Source organism: Periplaneta americana, chromosome 7 (assembly GCF_040183065.1).
Source record: "Periplaneta americana isolate PAMFEO1 chromosome 7, P.americana_PAMFEO1_priV1, whole genome shotgun sequence".
NCBI classification, from domain to species: domain Eukaryota; kingdom Metazoa; phylum Arthropoda; class Insecta; order Blattodea; family Blattidae; genus Periplaneta; species Periplaneta americana.
In genome coordinates, this window is record NC_091123.1 from 186,273,772 (window position 1) to 186,287,509 (window position 13,738).

A 13,738-nucleotide genomic window follows, 5' to 3' on the forward strand; every position below is an offset into this window, starting at 1 on the left:
CACTTTGAATTGAAACCTAACCTCTAGAGCTTCTTCCAATGCCCTCCTTCATCACTCGGTTGGGAAGCAAATACATTATGCTCATAGTCATAATGGCTCATGTAATCTTTTATTAAACTGTTATTATATGATGAGAAAGAAAGAATTACCTTGAGTAGGCAGTCCACCGCTGTTTTGTACTCTCCACTTTGCTCCCATTCTTTGGCCTGGGCTATCAAGCTGGCTACGTCTTTAGAGCCTTTGGAACCCACTTCCCGCTCATACTCCGCCTGCAAAGCTGGCAAACGGCTGGGCAGGTACTCTCGACACACTCTCAGAGCATCCACCCACATTCCCGCATCCTGTGTGTATACAAAAACATATTGTAGCTTAACTAGTCCATAAGAAACATGGTTTGATATTGTAGGGGAGAAAAAAATCCTGTAGAAATGATAAAATGTGATGATGTATTCAATAATAAAAATATAAATATATTCCTGTAATTTTAATGTCTGTTAAAGAACTCACTTTCAATGGAAAATAAAATCTGGCATAGTTTTGTAGTTAATGGTGGTCTAATGGCAAGAGCACTGGACTTATAAACTTGTGGACCCAGGTTCGATCCCCAGTGTACCCCTGATCTATAACTTGGGTTGGGCAAGGTAACACAGGGGTTCCCTCTGGGAGCTCTGGTTCCCCTGTAGCATTCCAACAAATCTCCAGTATCACTTCATCTCCTCATGGGTGTAGTGTTGACCAGTCTCCTATGGTGCATCCTGGATAATGACTCTGTCGGTAAATTGGTTTATACAACTGGCTTAATAGGGATGAATGACGAACAGTGAAGTACCCACCAAAGTTAAGAAAAAACGTTTTGTAGTAGTGTTTTGTAATGCGATTTTAAGTATAGGGGAGAGTTGGGTAGTATCGAACATCGGGTAATATCGGACAGTGATTTTGTTTCATCTACCACCAGATAATACAGAGTGTTCGCCTACGGGTGGGGCCAGGAAAGCGGCCTGCCTGCGGTGTCGCTTGCGGGAATCGTCTATTCATAAGCTTCCGCTTTCTATACTATACTCTGTAGGGTTTTAATTTTAAAAGTTTAGCAGCAGTAAGGACTGATGTTTTTGAAACACTAACTTCCTGTGAAACACGTCTTAGAGATTTATTAGGAGAGCGTGTAAATGATGCACTGGTTTCATCAATTTTTTCTTCCGTCAATACTCTTTGTTTTCGCTTAGGAATTGTAGCATTTATCGACCCTGTTGTTCTTAATTTGTTAACAAGACGTCTAACAGTTTCTCTACCCTGAATTGGAGCACCCGGATATTTCACTTCAAATTGCCTACGCACCTCTCTACACGACTGTTTTCACATATGCATCATACATGAAAACTCTCTGTTCAAGCGTGAATTTTGCGTTTTGCATTGTTAACAAATTTTACACACGCTGAATATTTAAGCAACTGTGTGTAGAAACTGCACTGTACGTGTTAAATACTGCAACATCTGGCTCACAACTGATAACTTGTCGACCTTGATGTCCTTGGTTGTCGAGCGTGTCTCAACAACTGCGCGCACAAAGCGGCGTATCAGTACATGCCGCTTTCCTGGCCTCACCCGTAGGCGAACGCTCTGTAGTACCTGAATGACATGGTTACATTTCTGTGATGTCGCATACAGAAACGTAACCATATCATTCAGGTACTATCACGTGGTGGTAGATGAAAGAAACGCACTGTCCAATATTACCCGATGTCCTATACTACGCAACTCTCCCCTAACTGTTGGATTACCCTCATGCACAGGTAACATCTTGTCTTAGATCAATCAGAAGTCTCGAAATCAATTAATTTAGTCAGAAAAAGAACTTCATTCTGCTCAATATGTGGGTTTTCTGAAGATTTTTAGAATTTTCTTAATTGAAAGTTGTCTTCAGAGTTGAAATATAAATACTGTAAAGCAGTTGTGTCGAACTGCTTGTATTTTCCTTGAGCATCACAAGTCAAGTTGTGTTTGATTTTAAGATAAAAGTTTCTTACAAAAAGGACGTATAAATTGTGCAGTATCACCCATGAATAACCTGGTAGTGTTTGATGATGAGATCAGGCTTCTGTGCTCGTAGCATCAGAGACTCGAAGTGGGAGTAGTTCTTGGAATTGAAAACGTCTTTGGCCTGGCCAAGGAGAACTTCTGTAACTGAGTCAGGATCTTGCTCCTCAGCCACCCTCTGGGCGCTGTCCCAGTCCTGATTGTGAATATACCTGCAATAAGATGACCACTTTTTAAGTATTCCAACGCTTTAATTACTGTAGATGTTATTCAATATGAATTGAGGGTCAGCATGACTGAATTACAACGAACTAGAAAGGAAAACATTAAATTAGGTACTGTCATTCATTTTATTTGAGAATTATTATTATCCTCTTGAATGCAACTTTAGGAAATTAATTATACATGATTACGTACATTAGAACTGCTTCTTTGGGTTTACCAGCCTTCACGAATTCCTTTTCAGCATCTTCAAATTTACCATCATCTTCCAAAGCCATTGCATATTTGTAGTGGATATCTGGCATCTTTGATTTCATGGCAGTGCGTGCCAGATCAAATGCGAATTCAAACTGAGAAAAGATAATAAATAAATGTATACTTTAATTGATCAGTTCTATTTATGTTTCAGGAACAGTCATATTGTCAGTGAATAACATTTTTCTTCAATTATTTCAAAGAATATTGACAGATATTATTTACAGATTCATTATTGAAACTCTTAGGAATACAAATTTCAAAATATGAAATTTATAGAAAACGATTTTTCTTTGTACTTTATTATTATTTTTATGAAAATATAAAGTTACAAGAGCAATAGGATCTATGTTTGACTGAAAACAGTTGAAGGACGAATTTATTAACAAAAATATACAAATTAATTATTTGAATATTGAGTTTATGTCGTCCATGTTTAGTAATAAAGCCGTTTGCCTTCTTGCAATCCAAGCACTTTCCTAGGATCAAAATTACTTAAATGTGTAAATGAGAATTATTGAAAAGGCTGTTAACATCACATACCTGATATATTTCACAGGCGTAATCTATAGAGATCTCCAAAAGGTTAAACTTATTTAGCAACTTCACAGCCGAATCTCCTCCTAAAGATTTTGCCCATAGAAAAGCAACTTGTTGGCTGGCCTGTGACCCACCATTGGTTTTAGCTACCTGTAAACACACATCATCAGCGAATAGATCAGTAACAATAGTAAAATTACAATGCATCACTCTTTGGCCTTAAACTTACATTTTAACACAACCTCAATTGTGTGGCCATTATCTTCATGCTAGTCATAATGTATTATATGTAACTCTGAAGGCATGCTCAAGGATTAGGATCCTGCAGAAACATTAATTTTCAGAGAAGATTGTAAAATTCAACAAATCAATGGGCTAGTTCAGTCTTCTTAGCTGATGTTATACCGCCAGCATTCCATTGTAAGATGTTTAGTTGATTCTGTACCATTAAAGTAGTCCCCACCCAGAGATCCGATTGGGGGACTATTTTACCTCTGGATAATTTTACCTTAATGGTACTCATTTCATATTGGAGTTAAATGGCAAGTTGTAGCCGATTTAAGTGAACACCATATTTTAACGTTTTGGTGGCTACTTCATTCACACACAACCCCCAGAATGTCTGGAGGACCACACCTGCTGTTGGTCGACGGGTCCATTGGACCTAGCTGGGAGATCTTGTTGATCACCAGCTTTCCCTCCTTAAGCCACTGGAGGACGATTTTAGTGCCATAGAAGGTCAGCACTAGGAACAGAAAAGTAGAAAGAGGAATAAGGAAAGGGAAATGAACCCCTAGGCCTCGAATGCTCTAATACTGTCGGGGTCGAAGAAAGTAAGAGTTCAGTCAGAGGACTGGATAGGAAAGGATAAAGAGAGAATTAGGTATTGAATAGAGGAAAATTATACCAAATTTGGTCATTAACTCATCAATGACCAGTGCTAATTGATGAGTAGCCCTCCCTTTATTTCTAAAAAGGTTTACAGGTGTCATGAAGTCGACTAACCCTAAAGGCATCCTCCCACATGCTGGTGGCGCGGTACATGTTCACAGCACCCTTCCAGTCCCCGGCATGGAGGTAATGTTGTTCTGCACCTCTCCAGTTGTTTTCCGCCTCCATCTGCTGTGCGAGGTGCAGATGTGTAGTCTGCACCAGCTCGTTGTGGTACTGGCTCACCAAGCGCATCATCTGTGGTGATCACAACATGAAATTATCCTTTGGTTCTCTTCGATGTTTTCGAGAAATATAAAGTCTTAAACACTGCAATACCTAGAGCATTATTCTGTCATGTTCCACCATGTTCATTCCCTTGCAATTGATTTAATAAATAAGATATGTGCTAAAGTAATATTCTTACTTTCTACTTCTTAGCATGCTGGTACAGGTACCTGATCATACTGGTGATGCTTCTTATACATGGAAATAGCCATGTCGGGTTCAGATATATAGAGGTACAGCTTCTCAGCTTCTCGCAGTTTGCCTTCTTCTTCCAGAGCCTTGGCCTGGGAGATGTACATTGCTGACACTTCGTCAGGTTCCAAATACTGACTGGCTAAACTATAAGCTTTCTCCCATTCACCTGTAAACAGTAGCAAATCTCTTGTCCTTAATTTTATGTCATGCACCATTACAATAATCCGATGAATATTTTGAAGTCGTGTTTTTATTCTGTTTTCTGCTTCTTTTTAAATTAAGAAAAAGAATCAGTGTAGATTGCACATAAATTCTTATTCCCAATCTTTTTTAAATCTAGATTTGAGGGAGGTGGGATATGATGCTAGGAACTGGATTAATCTTGCTCAGGATAAGGACTGATGGTGGGTGGCAATGAATCTATAGAAGACCTCCCCAGAATAAGGATGTAACCAACATAACTGCAATTCATGTTGCAGGAGAAAGGAAAATAATTTCAGGGGCATATTTCATTAGGCCTACAGTATATTTACTATCACTTATTGCAATAAGTGAAAGTCTCAGGAATCTTCTATGCCACATCAATAAATTTAGGAATGCAGTTATATTGTCAGACTCCAAAGCAGCTATTCTATCAATAGTCTCTAAACACACACCTTCATCTCAAACAGCAGAAATAACTAAAATGCTCTCTCAATTAATATCACTCAATAAAAGAATCGTATTCCAATGGATACCATCCCATTGTGGAATCCTGGGAAACGAGAATGCGGATGCTTTAGCAAAGAAGGGCAGCACTGCTACTTACAGACCTGTTACTAAATCTACGTATTACTCTGTGAAAAGATTTATTAAATCTACATAATTAGACTTCAACAAACAAAATTTGATAACACAATCCCAAGGGAAAAAATGGAACTCCCTGCATCAAAATCCACAGTTAATTCCCGATTTACCACGAAAATCGTCTGTAGCTGCATTCAGATTGGCAACAGGCCATGATTGTTTGGCCAAACACCTGCATAGAATTGGAATATATCAGTCCCCTAACTGCCCTTTGTACAACTCAAACCAAGAAATGGATTCGGAACACCTCAAAATCTGTGCTTCAGTGGCTGGTCATGATAATATCTTTGAAAAATATTGGAGTGCAAGAGGTCAAATGACTTTATTGTCAAACGCCTGGCATTAGAAAACAACAACAACATATTTACTATCACAGCTATTTGACTAAACAAGGATACAAGTTTATTTAGTAACAGAACATAATAACTTATTGCTATAAATGAATGCTTTGAAATTACTTTTTCCATCTATATCACATATTTCAAGAATTTGGTGTTACATTTTTTTTTTTTCTGGGGAGGTCTTCGTATTTATTTTATATAATTTTTCGACATTTAAACATTTGTTCATATTTTGAGTAATTTATTTGGTAATTTTTGCTACGAAATACTAAACAGTACAACAACTGTGCTCTGTATTATTATGTAATACTGCATGTTTCATGAATCTTTATTTATTTTGTAACGTTACATGCAATCTGGAATTACTGTACCTGCTTGATTATACATATTGATGGCTTCTTTGTACATCTCCGCCTTAATATATAAGTTTTCTGCCGTATGATACTCTTGATTAGAAGCAAAATGTTGTCCAAGTTGGGCATAGTACTTCGTAACTAGTTTTGGATCATCAAATACCTGTGAAAATTAACATATGTGATGACTAAAAAATTGGATTTCCAACTTCGAAATTGGATAATGCATATGTATGAAAGAAAGCTGTCCCATGCTGTAGCTGCATAGCCTGAAGCATCATGCATTGAAGTAGAATACAGAAAGAGTGCTGGTTCGAGTCCTCATGGAGGAAGAAATGTTATTATGAAAGTTTGGCCAGTACCAGGTATGTGACCAGCCGAACGATACTGTATACAGCGACTTCTGCCGGGTTTATAACATTCAATCATCATTCTGTTACTTAGCAATAATTGAGGGGTTGGATGCAAGAAAGGCACTTCTCTCAAATGCAAGTTTTGAGAAAATTGATGTTGAAAATTCAAACCGTAATAATGTTATCTATGCACGCCTTTACATTTTGGATACTAGTCCGCCGAGTTAGCTCTGTGGTAGCATGTCTCCCTCCAGACTAGCCAGCCCGGGTTCGATTCCCGGTGGGGTCAGAAATTTTCATGTAAAATTTCTACCTCGGGACTAGAAGAGATGGCTGTGCACAACTTCTAATCACTAGATTGTGCACCAATATGCCTGGGTTAAATCCCAAATCTCTCCGCAGTGCATATGAAGAGAAGGGATATGTCACTGATGATAGTGATTCGTCCATCGGACGGGGACGTTAAGCCTGGCGGCCCTCTTGGAGCTATTTGACAGGAGTAGGCTATGTGCCGGCACCGGGTTTCCCCTTCTCCCTTCCTCATCATCATCATCACTCATTCCAGACACTACACTTGCACATACATTCACCCTAGTACACGACATAACTCTCCACAGATACACATCATGTACAGTGTGACCTGCCGAAGTGGTGTACAACCAGAAAATGGGTCACAGTTCTGCCATCTATCCGCAGTATGCGGAACTTGAATCATGCAAGTGAAGTGGGTGGGTATTGGATACACACACATTTTGGATACTCCTGACCTCTGTGATCACAGTATTGAACTACAACTTGGCGATCATATGCATAACAGATCAGAGGACACAATAAAGCATTTTACTCAAAAAGGGCACATCCTCTAAAATGCCCTTCTTGCACCCAGCCCGTCAATTATTTTGTAGAAGATGTAAAAAGAATAAAGTACAGTCGTAGTAAGTATAAAAACTTAAATGCTTACTTGTAAAAGATAGATTTCATTTCTAAATTCTACTAATTTTTATTCTATTTTAATTTTATTACAAAACTATTACTTTCAGTTATATTGACAAAAATATATTTATTATATATATTTATTTTTATTTTGGCCAAGCATCTGCATAGAATTGGAATATATCAGTCCCCTAACTGCCCATTGTGCAACTCAAACCAAGAAATGGATTCGGAACACCTCAAAATCTGTGCTTCAGTGGCTGGTCATGATAATATCTTTGAAAAATATTGGAGTGCAAGAGGTCAAATGACTTTATTGTCAAATGCCTGGCATTAGAAAACAATAACAACATATTTATTTCCTTTGTGTTCAGCTATCACAATTTTATTTTTTGTTAATTAGGCCTATTTTTCATCCTCATTGTTATGAAAACTTAAGCTAGAAACTTTTAAATAATTGCTCATAATAATTATGGTCATATGCTCTTTTTATACGGTCAAATCACTAAACATTTTTTCCCTCACACCACTTGGGTAGCTGCCTGCCTTGGAAAATTCACATGGGCGCCCTTGGCCACGAGCATTCACTGATGGAAAAGTGCAGGGATTGAATGCTGAATTAAAAAACAGTCCCTTAGAAGAAATTAGCATAAAAGATGTCTGTGTAAAAAACTTATGAAACTATTACTGCTATATGCATTGCAACAGTAAGCAAATGAACTTAAAAAAGTTATTGTGCTTTCAGTATGTCACCTGGATAATCTGTACTGCTTTCTTCCACTGTCTTGCCCCCACAGCTGCTTCCAGAGCCTTCATAGTCTTTCCAGCCTCAATATAATGACTGATTGCAGCATCTAGTTGCTTGTTGGCTACCAGATGGTCTCCCCACTGCTCCTCCAGGTGAACCACCTCTGAAATTATACAATTTCTTTCAGTATCTTGTCTCTGAAGAACAATAATTAAACCAGAATAACTCTTCTCGGGTTCTCAGCCAGGTGAGTTGGAGATTAACTTCCAAGCTTTCGACGGCTAGCTCTTTACTTCTTCTTCAGGGAATGAAGAAGAAGAAGATGGCAGAGCTAGCCATCGAAAGCTTGGAAGCTAATCTCCAACTCACCTGGCTGACAACCCTAGAAGAGTTATTCTACATCAAACGCCAGGAAAGCCTCAAGTCATACAATAATTAAACCGTCATTTGCATGAAAACTCTATTTTCTAATTTCAGTAAAGTAATGTATAAATTACATGAAAAGGAGTAGTTGTGACTTTTTTTTATTGCTGGTGGTGGAATGATTCACATCGTTTCTACCTTCATCTTCAGGTGAACAAAACAGAAAGGAGCTAGGAAGATATCCTGCTGGTTGGCGTCATTACAAATGAAAATTAGCAGGATACCCTTCCTTTTGTTAATCCACGCCATAGCATCATGCCTGGGCTTTTGTTACAGAACATGCCCTGATTCGAGTCTTCTGTTTTTTTTTTTTTTTTTTTTTTTTTTTTTTTTTTTTTTTTTTTTTTTTTTACTGTTCCACAGATGTAGAAACATCCAAAATTTTGGCGCTATGTAAAAGCTCCATCATCAGGAAAGGCAAGGTAAGAGGAATCTGTGTGTTGGATCTGTCACCAAGAGCTGTTCTTCCTGGTAACACATGGAGGTAATACATATCTCTGAAACACTTGATTTCTTTTCCAATCTATGGCACAATGCAAAAACGAAAAAACTTCACATCACAAAAGATGGGTACTGGTATTCTTGTATAAACGTGAAAATGACCTTTTTCTAGCAATATTAAGCTGATTTGTTTTTGCCTAATTTTAAAGGTAAAAGTCAAACAATCGCCTTAATGTATCCAGCTGTTTGCCGACAACATAAAGTCCACTGTAGTCTATTCAGTTGTTGTTTTTCACAGAAATGAGGGGTATTTTGATCGGTGTTCATTATAGATGCCTGTTGCTAGTAGCCAGAGGTGGGGTGTAGTCAATATATACTGCAGGGCTGTGTCTTCTGCAACTGGTACTGATGATTTTAATTTACTTCTTTTGTGGTTTATGGATGGACAGTATAGAAGAATGTGTTCCAGATCTTCATCATGATTATTACACCACAGACAAGTAGGATTATCAGAAATGTGAAATCGGTGTAGGTACAATTGAGTGACAATGTGACCTGTTCTGGCTCTTGTTAAAAATGTTTGAACATGTCTGGGCAAGTTTTTGTACATTTCCTGGTCATTTGGTTTCTTTTGTAAAATTTTTCCTTTGTCAGAAGAGAGCCAATTGTTGATCCATAGGTTTGTAAAATGAGACTTTACTGAAGCAAAAGCACGTGATAGAGATATCACTTGAAGACGTGTTGGTTGCAAATATGTTGCCTGTTTTGCAATATTATCGACTTTCTCGTTTCCAGGTATACCACAATGACTAGGTATCCATTGAAATGTTATTTCCTTCTGGAGTTCTTTTAGTTTACTTAGTTGTTTCTGAATTGGAATAATTCTATGTGCACATAGGTTTGGTACAAAAAGGTAAAAGTCAATTATTAGATATCTAGCAAGTATAAATATAATATGATAATAAAAGCATAATTTCATGCATGCTGACTAAATATATAATAAAGGTAAAAGTCAAGTATTAGATATGTAGTCTGCATGCATGAAATTATACTTTGTATATTAGAAATTATATTACACAAACAAACTGATAGCAGATTCAGTGGTCCATAGCAATGATATTTGCTTAATATACTTATGGCCGGAAATGTGTCGTTGGAGCGATAAAAGTCAGCAAAGTTTCGTCTAGTGCTGTTGTCCTATGAATACTAATGACACACCCAATGTTTGGTCGTAGTTCAAGGAGATGTTTTGAATAATTTCGAGGGAAAAATTGTTCTGGGGCCGGGCATCGTACCAACGCTCTACCAACTGAGCTACCCGGGAACTCTACCCGACACCGATCCAGTTTTTCCCTCTATATCCACAGACCTCAAAGTGGGCTGACAACCGTCAAGCAACCAACTTCGAGTGCACACTAACTCCGTGTGACTTAAATTGTGGTTTTCTGTTAACGAACAGTGACGTGTATTATGCAAATCAAAATTTCAGGTATAACTCTCTGTAAAGTTGACTTGAATAATTTCGAGGCAAAAATTGTTCCGGGGCCGGGCATCGAACCCGGGACCTTTGGTTTAACGTACCAACGCTCTACCAACTGAGATACCCGGGAACTCTACCCGACACCGATCCAATTTTTCCCTCTATATCCACAGACCTCAAAGTGGGCTGACAAATCGTCAAGCAACCAACTTCGAGTGCACACTAACTCCGTGTGACTTAAATTGTGGCTTTCTGTTAACGAACAGTGACGTGTATTATGAAAATCAAGATTTCAGGTATAACTCCCTGTAAAGTTGATTTGAATAATTTCGAGGGAAAAATTGTTCTGGGGCTGTTTTGTTTGTATACAAATTGTCAACTTTACATACATTGGCAGACATAGTTGTCAGAGGTAGCACGTACCATTCGTCTTGGCTTGGTGCACACTGCTATTCAGAGTACGTATTTCTTTGGAAGTGTTACTGTTTCTACTGATATTGATACGTAGTATGAAATTAAATTGGATTGGACGTGGCTGCCTTTACCGCTCACATTAACATGCAGCAATTAAAAACAAAGCCATTCTTCACAACAGAAGTGCATTTGTGAATATCATAGGAACAACAACACTAAACAAAACTTTGTTGGCCTCCTGCTCACATGATGTGTTTTCGACCCTAAGTATATAAAGAAAGTATCATTGCTTTGGGCCACTGAATTCTGCTCCTAGTCTGTGTAACATCATTCTCGATGCACGCCTATATTTAGTTATATGTCTAATGTTTGAGTACCTGATGGTGACACATAACGAGCCAGTTCAATAGCTCTTGGAAAAGCCTTGGATTTTCTATAACAGTCGAAAGCCTTTTCAGTTTGGTTCACTTTCTCATAAAGCTCTCCTGCTTGTTCAAATAACTCGCTTCGCAGAAGAGCAGATGCAACTTTGGCGACCAGCTCGTCGTTTTGCAGCATGTCTGGATTATTCTGGATTAGTCTGTAACATACAAATTTTTATATACTGTATCTTCTCAGGTAAAAACTTTTTTTTATTATGATATTAATAAAAATGGACACAAGCTTTTGTATTAGACTTAAAATTTCTGTAACACAATTAAATCTTTCATTAAAACATAAATTAGACAATGCACTACTCTACATTTCTTTCTCAATTAATATCACTCAATAAAAGAATTGTATTCCAATGGATACCACCCCATCGTGGAATCCTGGGAAACGAGAATGCGGATGCTTTAGCAAAGAAGGGCAGCACTGCTACTTACAGACCTGTTACTAAATCTACGTATTACTCTGTGAAGAGATTTATTAAATCTACATACTTAGACTTCAACAAACAAAATTTGATAACACAATCTCAAGGGAAAAAATGGAACTCTCTGCATCGTAATCCACAGTTAATTCCCGATTTACCACGAAAATCGTCTGTATCTGCATTTAGATTGGCAACAGGCCATGACTGTTTGGCCAAACACCTGCATAGAATTGGAATATCAGTCCCCTAACTGCCCATTGTGCAACTCAAACCAAGAAATGGATTCGGAACACCTCAAAATCTGTGTTTCAGTGGCTGGCCATGATAATATCTTTGAAAAATATTGGAGTGCAAGAGGTCAAATGACTTTATTGTCAAACGCCTGGCATTAGAAAACAACAACAACAACATATTTAAGAAAATATAAACATAATGACAGATTCTCGAATACATCAATGCTGGACTCACCTAGAAGCTCTTGTGGGAAGACTGGCTCTTAGGTACAAGCTGAGTGCCATGTCATAGTCACCGTCCTTCTCCTTGAGCTCACCCGCCCTCTCCTCCTGTTTGCTTTCCACTAACCATTTCATGTGCTTTTCACGAAGTTCTTCATATTTAGGGTGACCCTTCAGTTCAGCCAATGCTAAGGCTGCAAACCAAAACTCAAGTTAGGTACAGGTATATGGATTTGATCATTACATTGCAAATACTTGGTTAGTGAACTAATATTGTATGCATATGGAACAGGCCCTTAGAAAATTTTTCAATCAATGTTGAAACTGTATGTATATTATTATTATTTTACACAGTCATTACTTTATTTTTCCATTAACACTTATATCTAGGTAACTGTCATTGTCTCAATGTAACACGTGCTGTGCTGATCATACTAATTGTACTATTCCTTTAGTTGTGAGATTATATTCATATGTATTAATTCTTTTTTTTTTTTTTTTAAAGTTAATGTTAATACTGATTGTGTATATGTATTCAATCTCTATTTTTCACTTAATTATGTTTATTATTATTTTTAAGTTAATATTTGTATACCGGTATGTATTTTTTTGTATGTGATTTGATCTTGATTGAGTGGAAGAGAAGGCCTGATGGCCTTAACTCTGCCAGGGAAAATAAAACTATTATTACTATATGGAGTGTGCTCAAAATTATATATAATACGAACTAGATAAACTGATATCCATCTATAAATGAACCGAATCTTGTGCGAATTACTGTACTTTTTAATAGAAATATAAAACAAAAAGTTAAGGGTGATGTTAAAACAAAAGTTTTATTAGGATAAACAGATGATTTCATCTGATATTATAGATTTTTTTTTATTAATTTGTCCTACAGAATAATATCTGTAATATTGACAATTAATATTTGAGGAGAAAAATTCGGCGTAGCTCAGTGGTCAGAGCGCTTGGTACATAGAACCAAGGACCCGGGTTCGATCCCCGGCGCCGGAGCGAATTTTTCTCCTCAGATATTGATTTCATCTCATGCCTGTATACCTGTATTACAAATAACAAAAGAGTTATTGCACTGAATTACTTTGAGGATTATCAGTAAAATAATTAACCAAAATTTACCTTCATCCCACTTATGAAAGCTCTGGTACATACTGAGGGCTTCATCTAATTGATTCTGCTCCAAATAAATAGCTTCTGCATCTTTGAGGCTCTTGTTTAGTATTGCGAGTCTGGCCCATACCTCAGGGCAAGCCAGGCCGTTTCCATCTGAATTCCCAAAATTGCTATTATTAATTCCAAAAGAACAAAAACATACGAAATAATGGGTTTAAAAAATACTGAAATCTAGTGGACACGTTCATAGACTGGACTGGACATCATTGCACAATTCCATTTACGTGTCACTGATTTTAAATCCAATGAAAGCATTTGTCTCTCAATGGTATAGAGTTAGACTAAGGTGTAAATCAGTCATATCATGTCTCTGAATTTGTACAATTATAAACATACATCTTGATTACACAACTTTTAACACTGTATCACTTCGGAATATGTGTGATAAGAACTTTCTTGTGTTAAATATTAACGTATCTTGTTAACATGTTTCGACC

The 13,738-nt window shown here is 37.4% G+C and overlaps 1 protein-coding gene and 1 non-coding gene across 2 annotated transcripts in view; one reads left to right on the top strand and one right to left on the bottom strand.

The window, feature by feature from the left end:
* Window positions 1-13,738, bottom strand: part of Oseg2 (intraflagellar transport protein Oseg2) — a 54,387-nt gene that overhangs the window by 13,203 nt on the left and 27,446 nt on the right. The window contains exons 13-23 of the mRNA XM_069832061.1: window positions 13,248-13,394; window positions 12,121-12,301; window positions 11,174-11,376; window positions 8,044-8,201; window positions 6,023-6,167; window positions 4,440-4,630; window positions 4,057-4,239; window positions 3,055-3,201; window positions 2,452-2,606; window positions 2,066-2,246; window positions 150-341 (exon numbers count right to left, since the gene is read on the bottom strand). Of these exons, the coding sequence (XP_069688162.1) occupies window positions 150-341; window positions 2,066-2,246; window positions 2,452-2,606; window positions 3,055-3,201; window positions 4,057-4,239; window positions 4,440-4,630; window positions 6,023-6,167; window positions 8,044-8,201; window positions 11,174-11,376; window positions 12,121-12,301; window positions 13,248-13,394 (1,883 nt within the window). The remainder of the gene's footprint in view (window positions 1-149; window positions 342-2,065; window positions 2,247-2,451; window positions 2,607-3,054; window positions 3,202-4,056; window positions 4,240-4,439; window positions 4,631-6,022; window positions 6,168-8,043; window positions 8,202-11,173; window positions 11,377-12,120; window positions 12,302-13,247; window positions 13,395-13,738) is intronic.
* On the top strand, window positions 13,052-13,124 carry TRNAY-AUA (transfer RNA tyrosine (anticodon AUA)). Its single transcript has one exon. It is a non-coding gene; the product is annotated as a tRNA-Tyr (tRNA).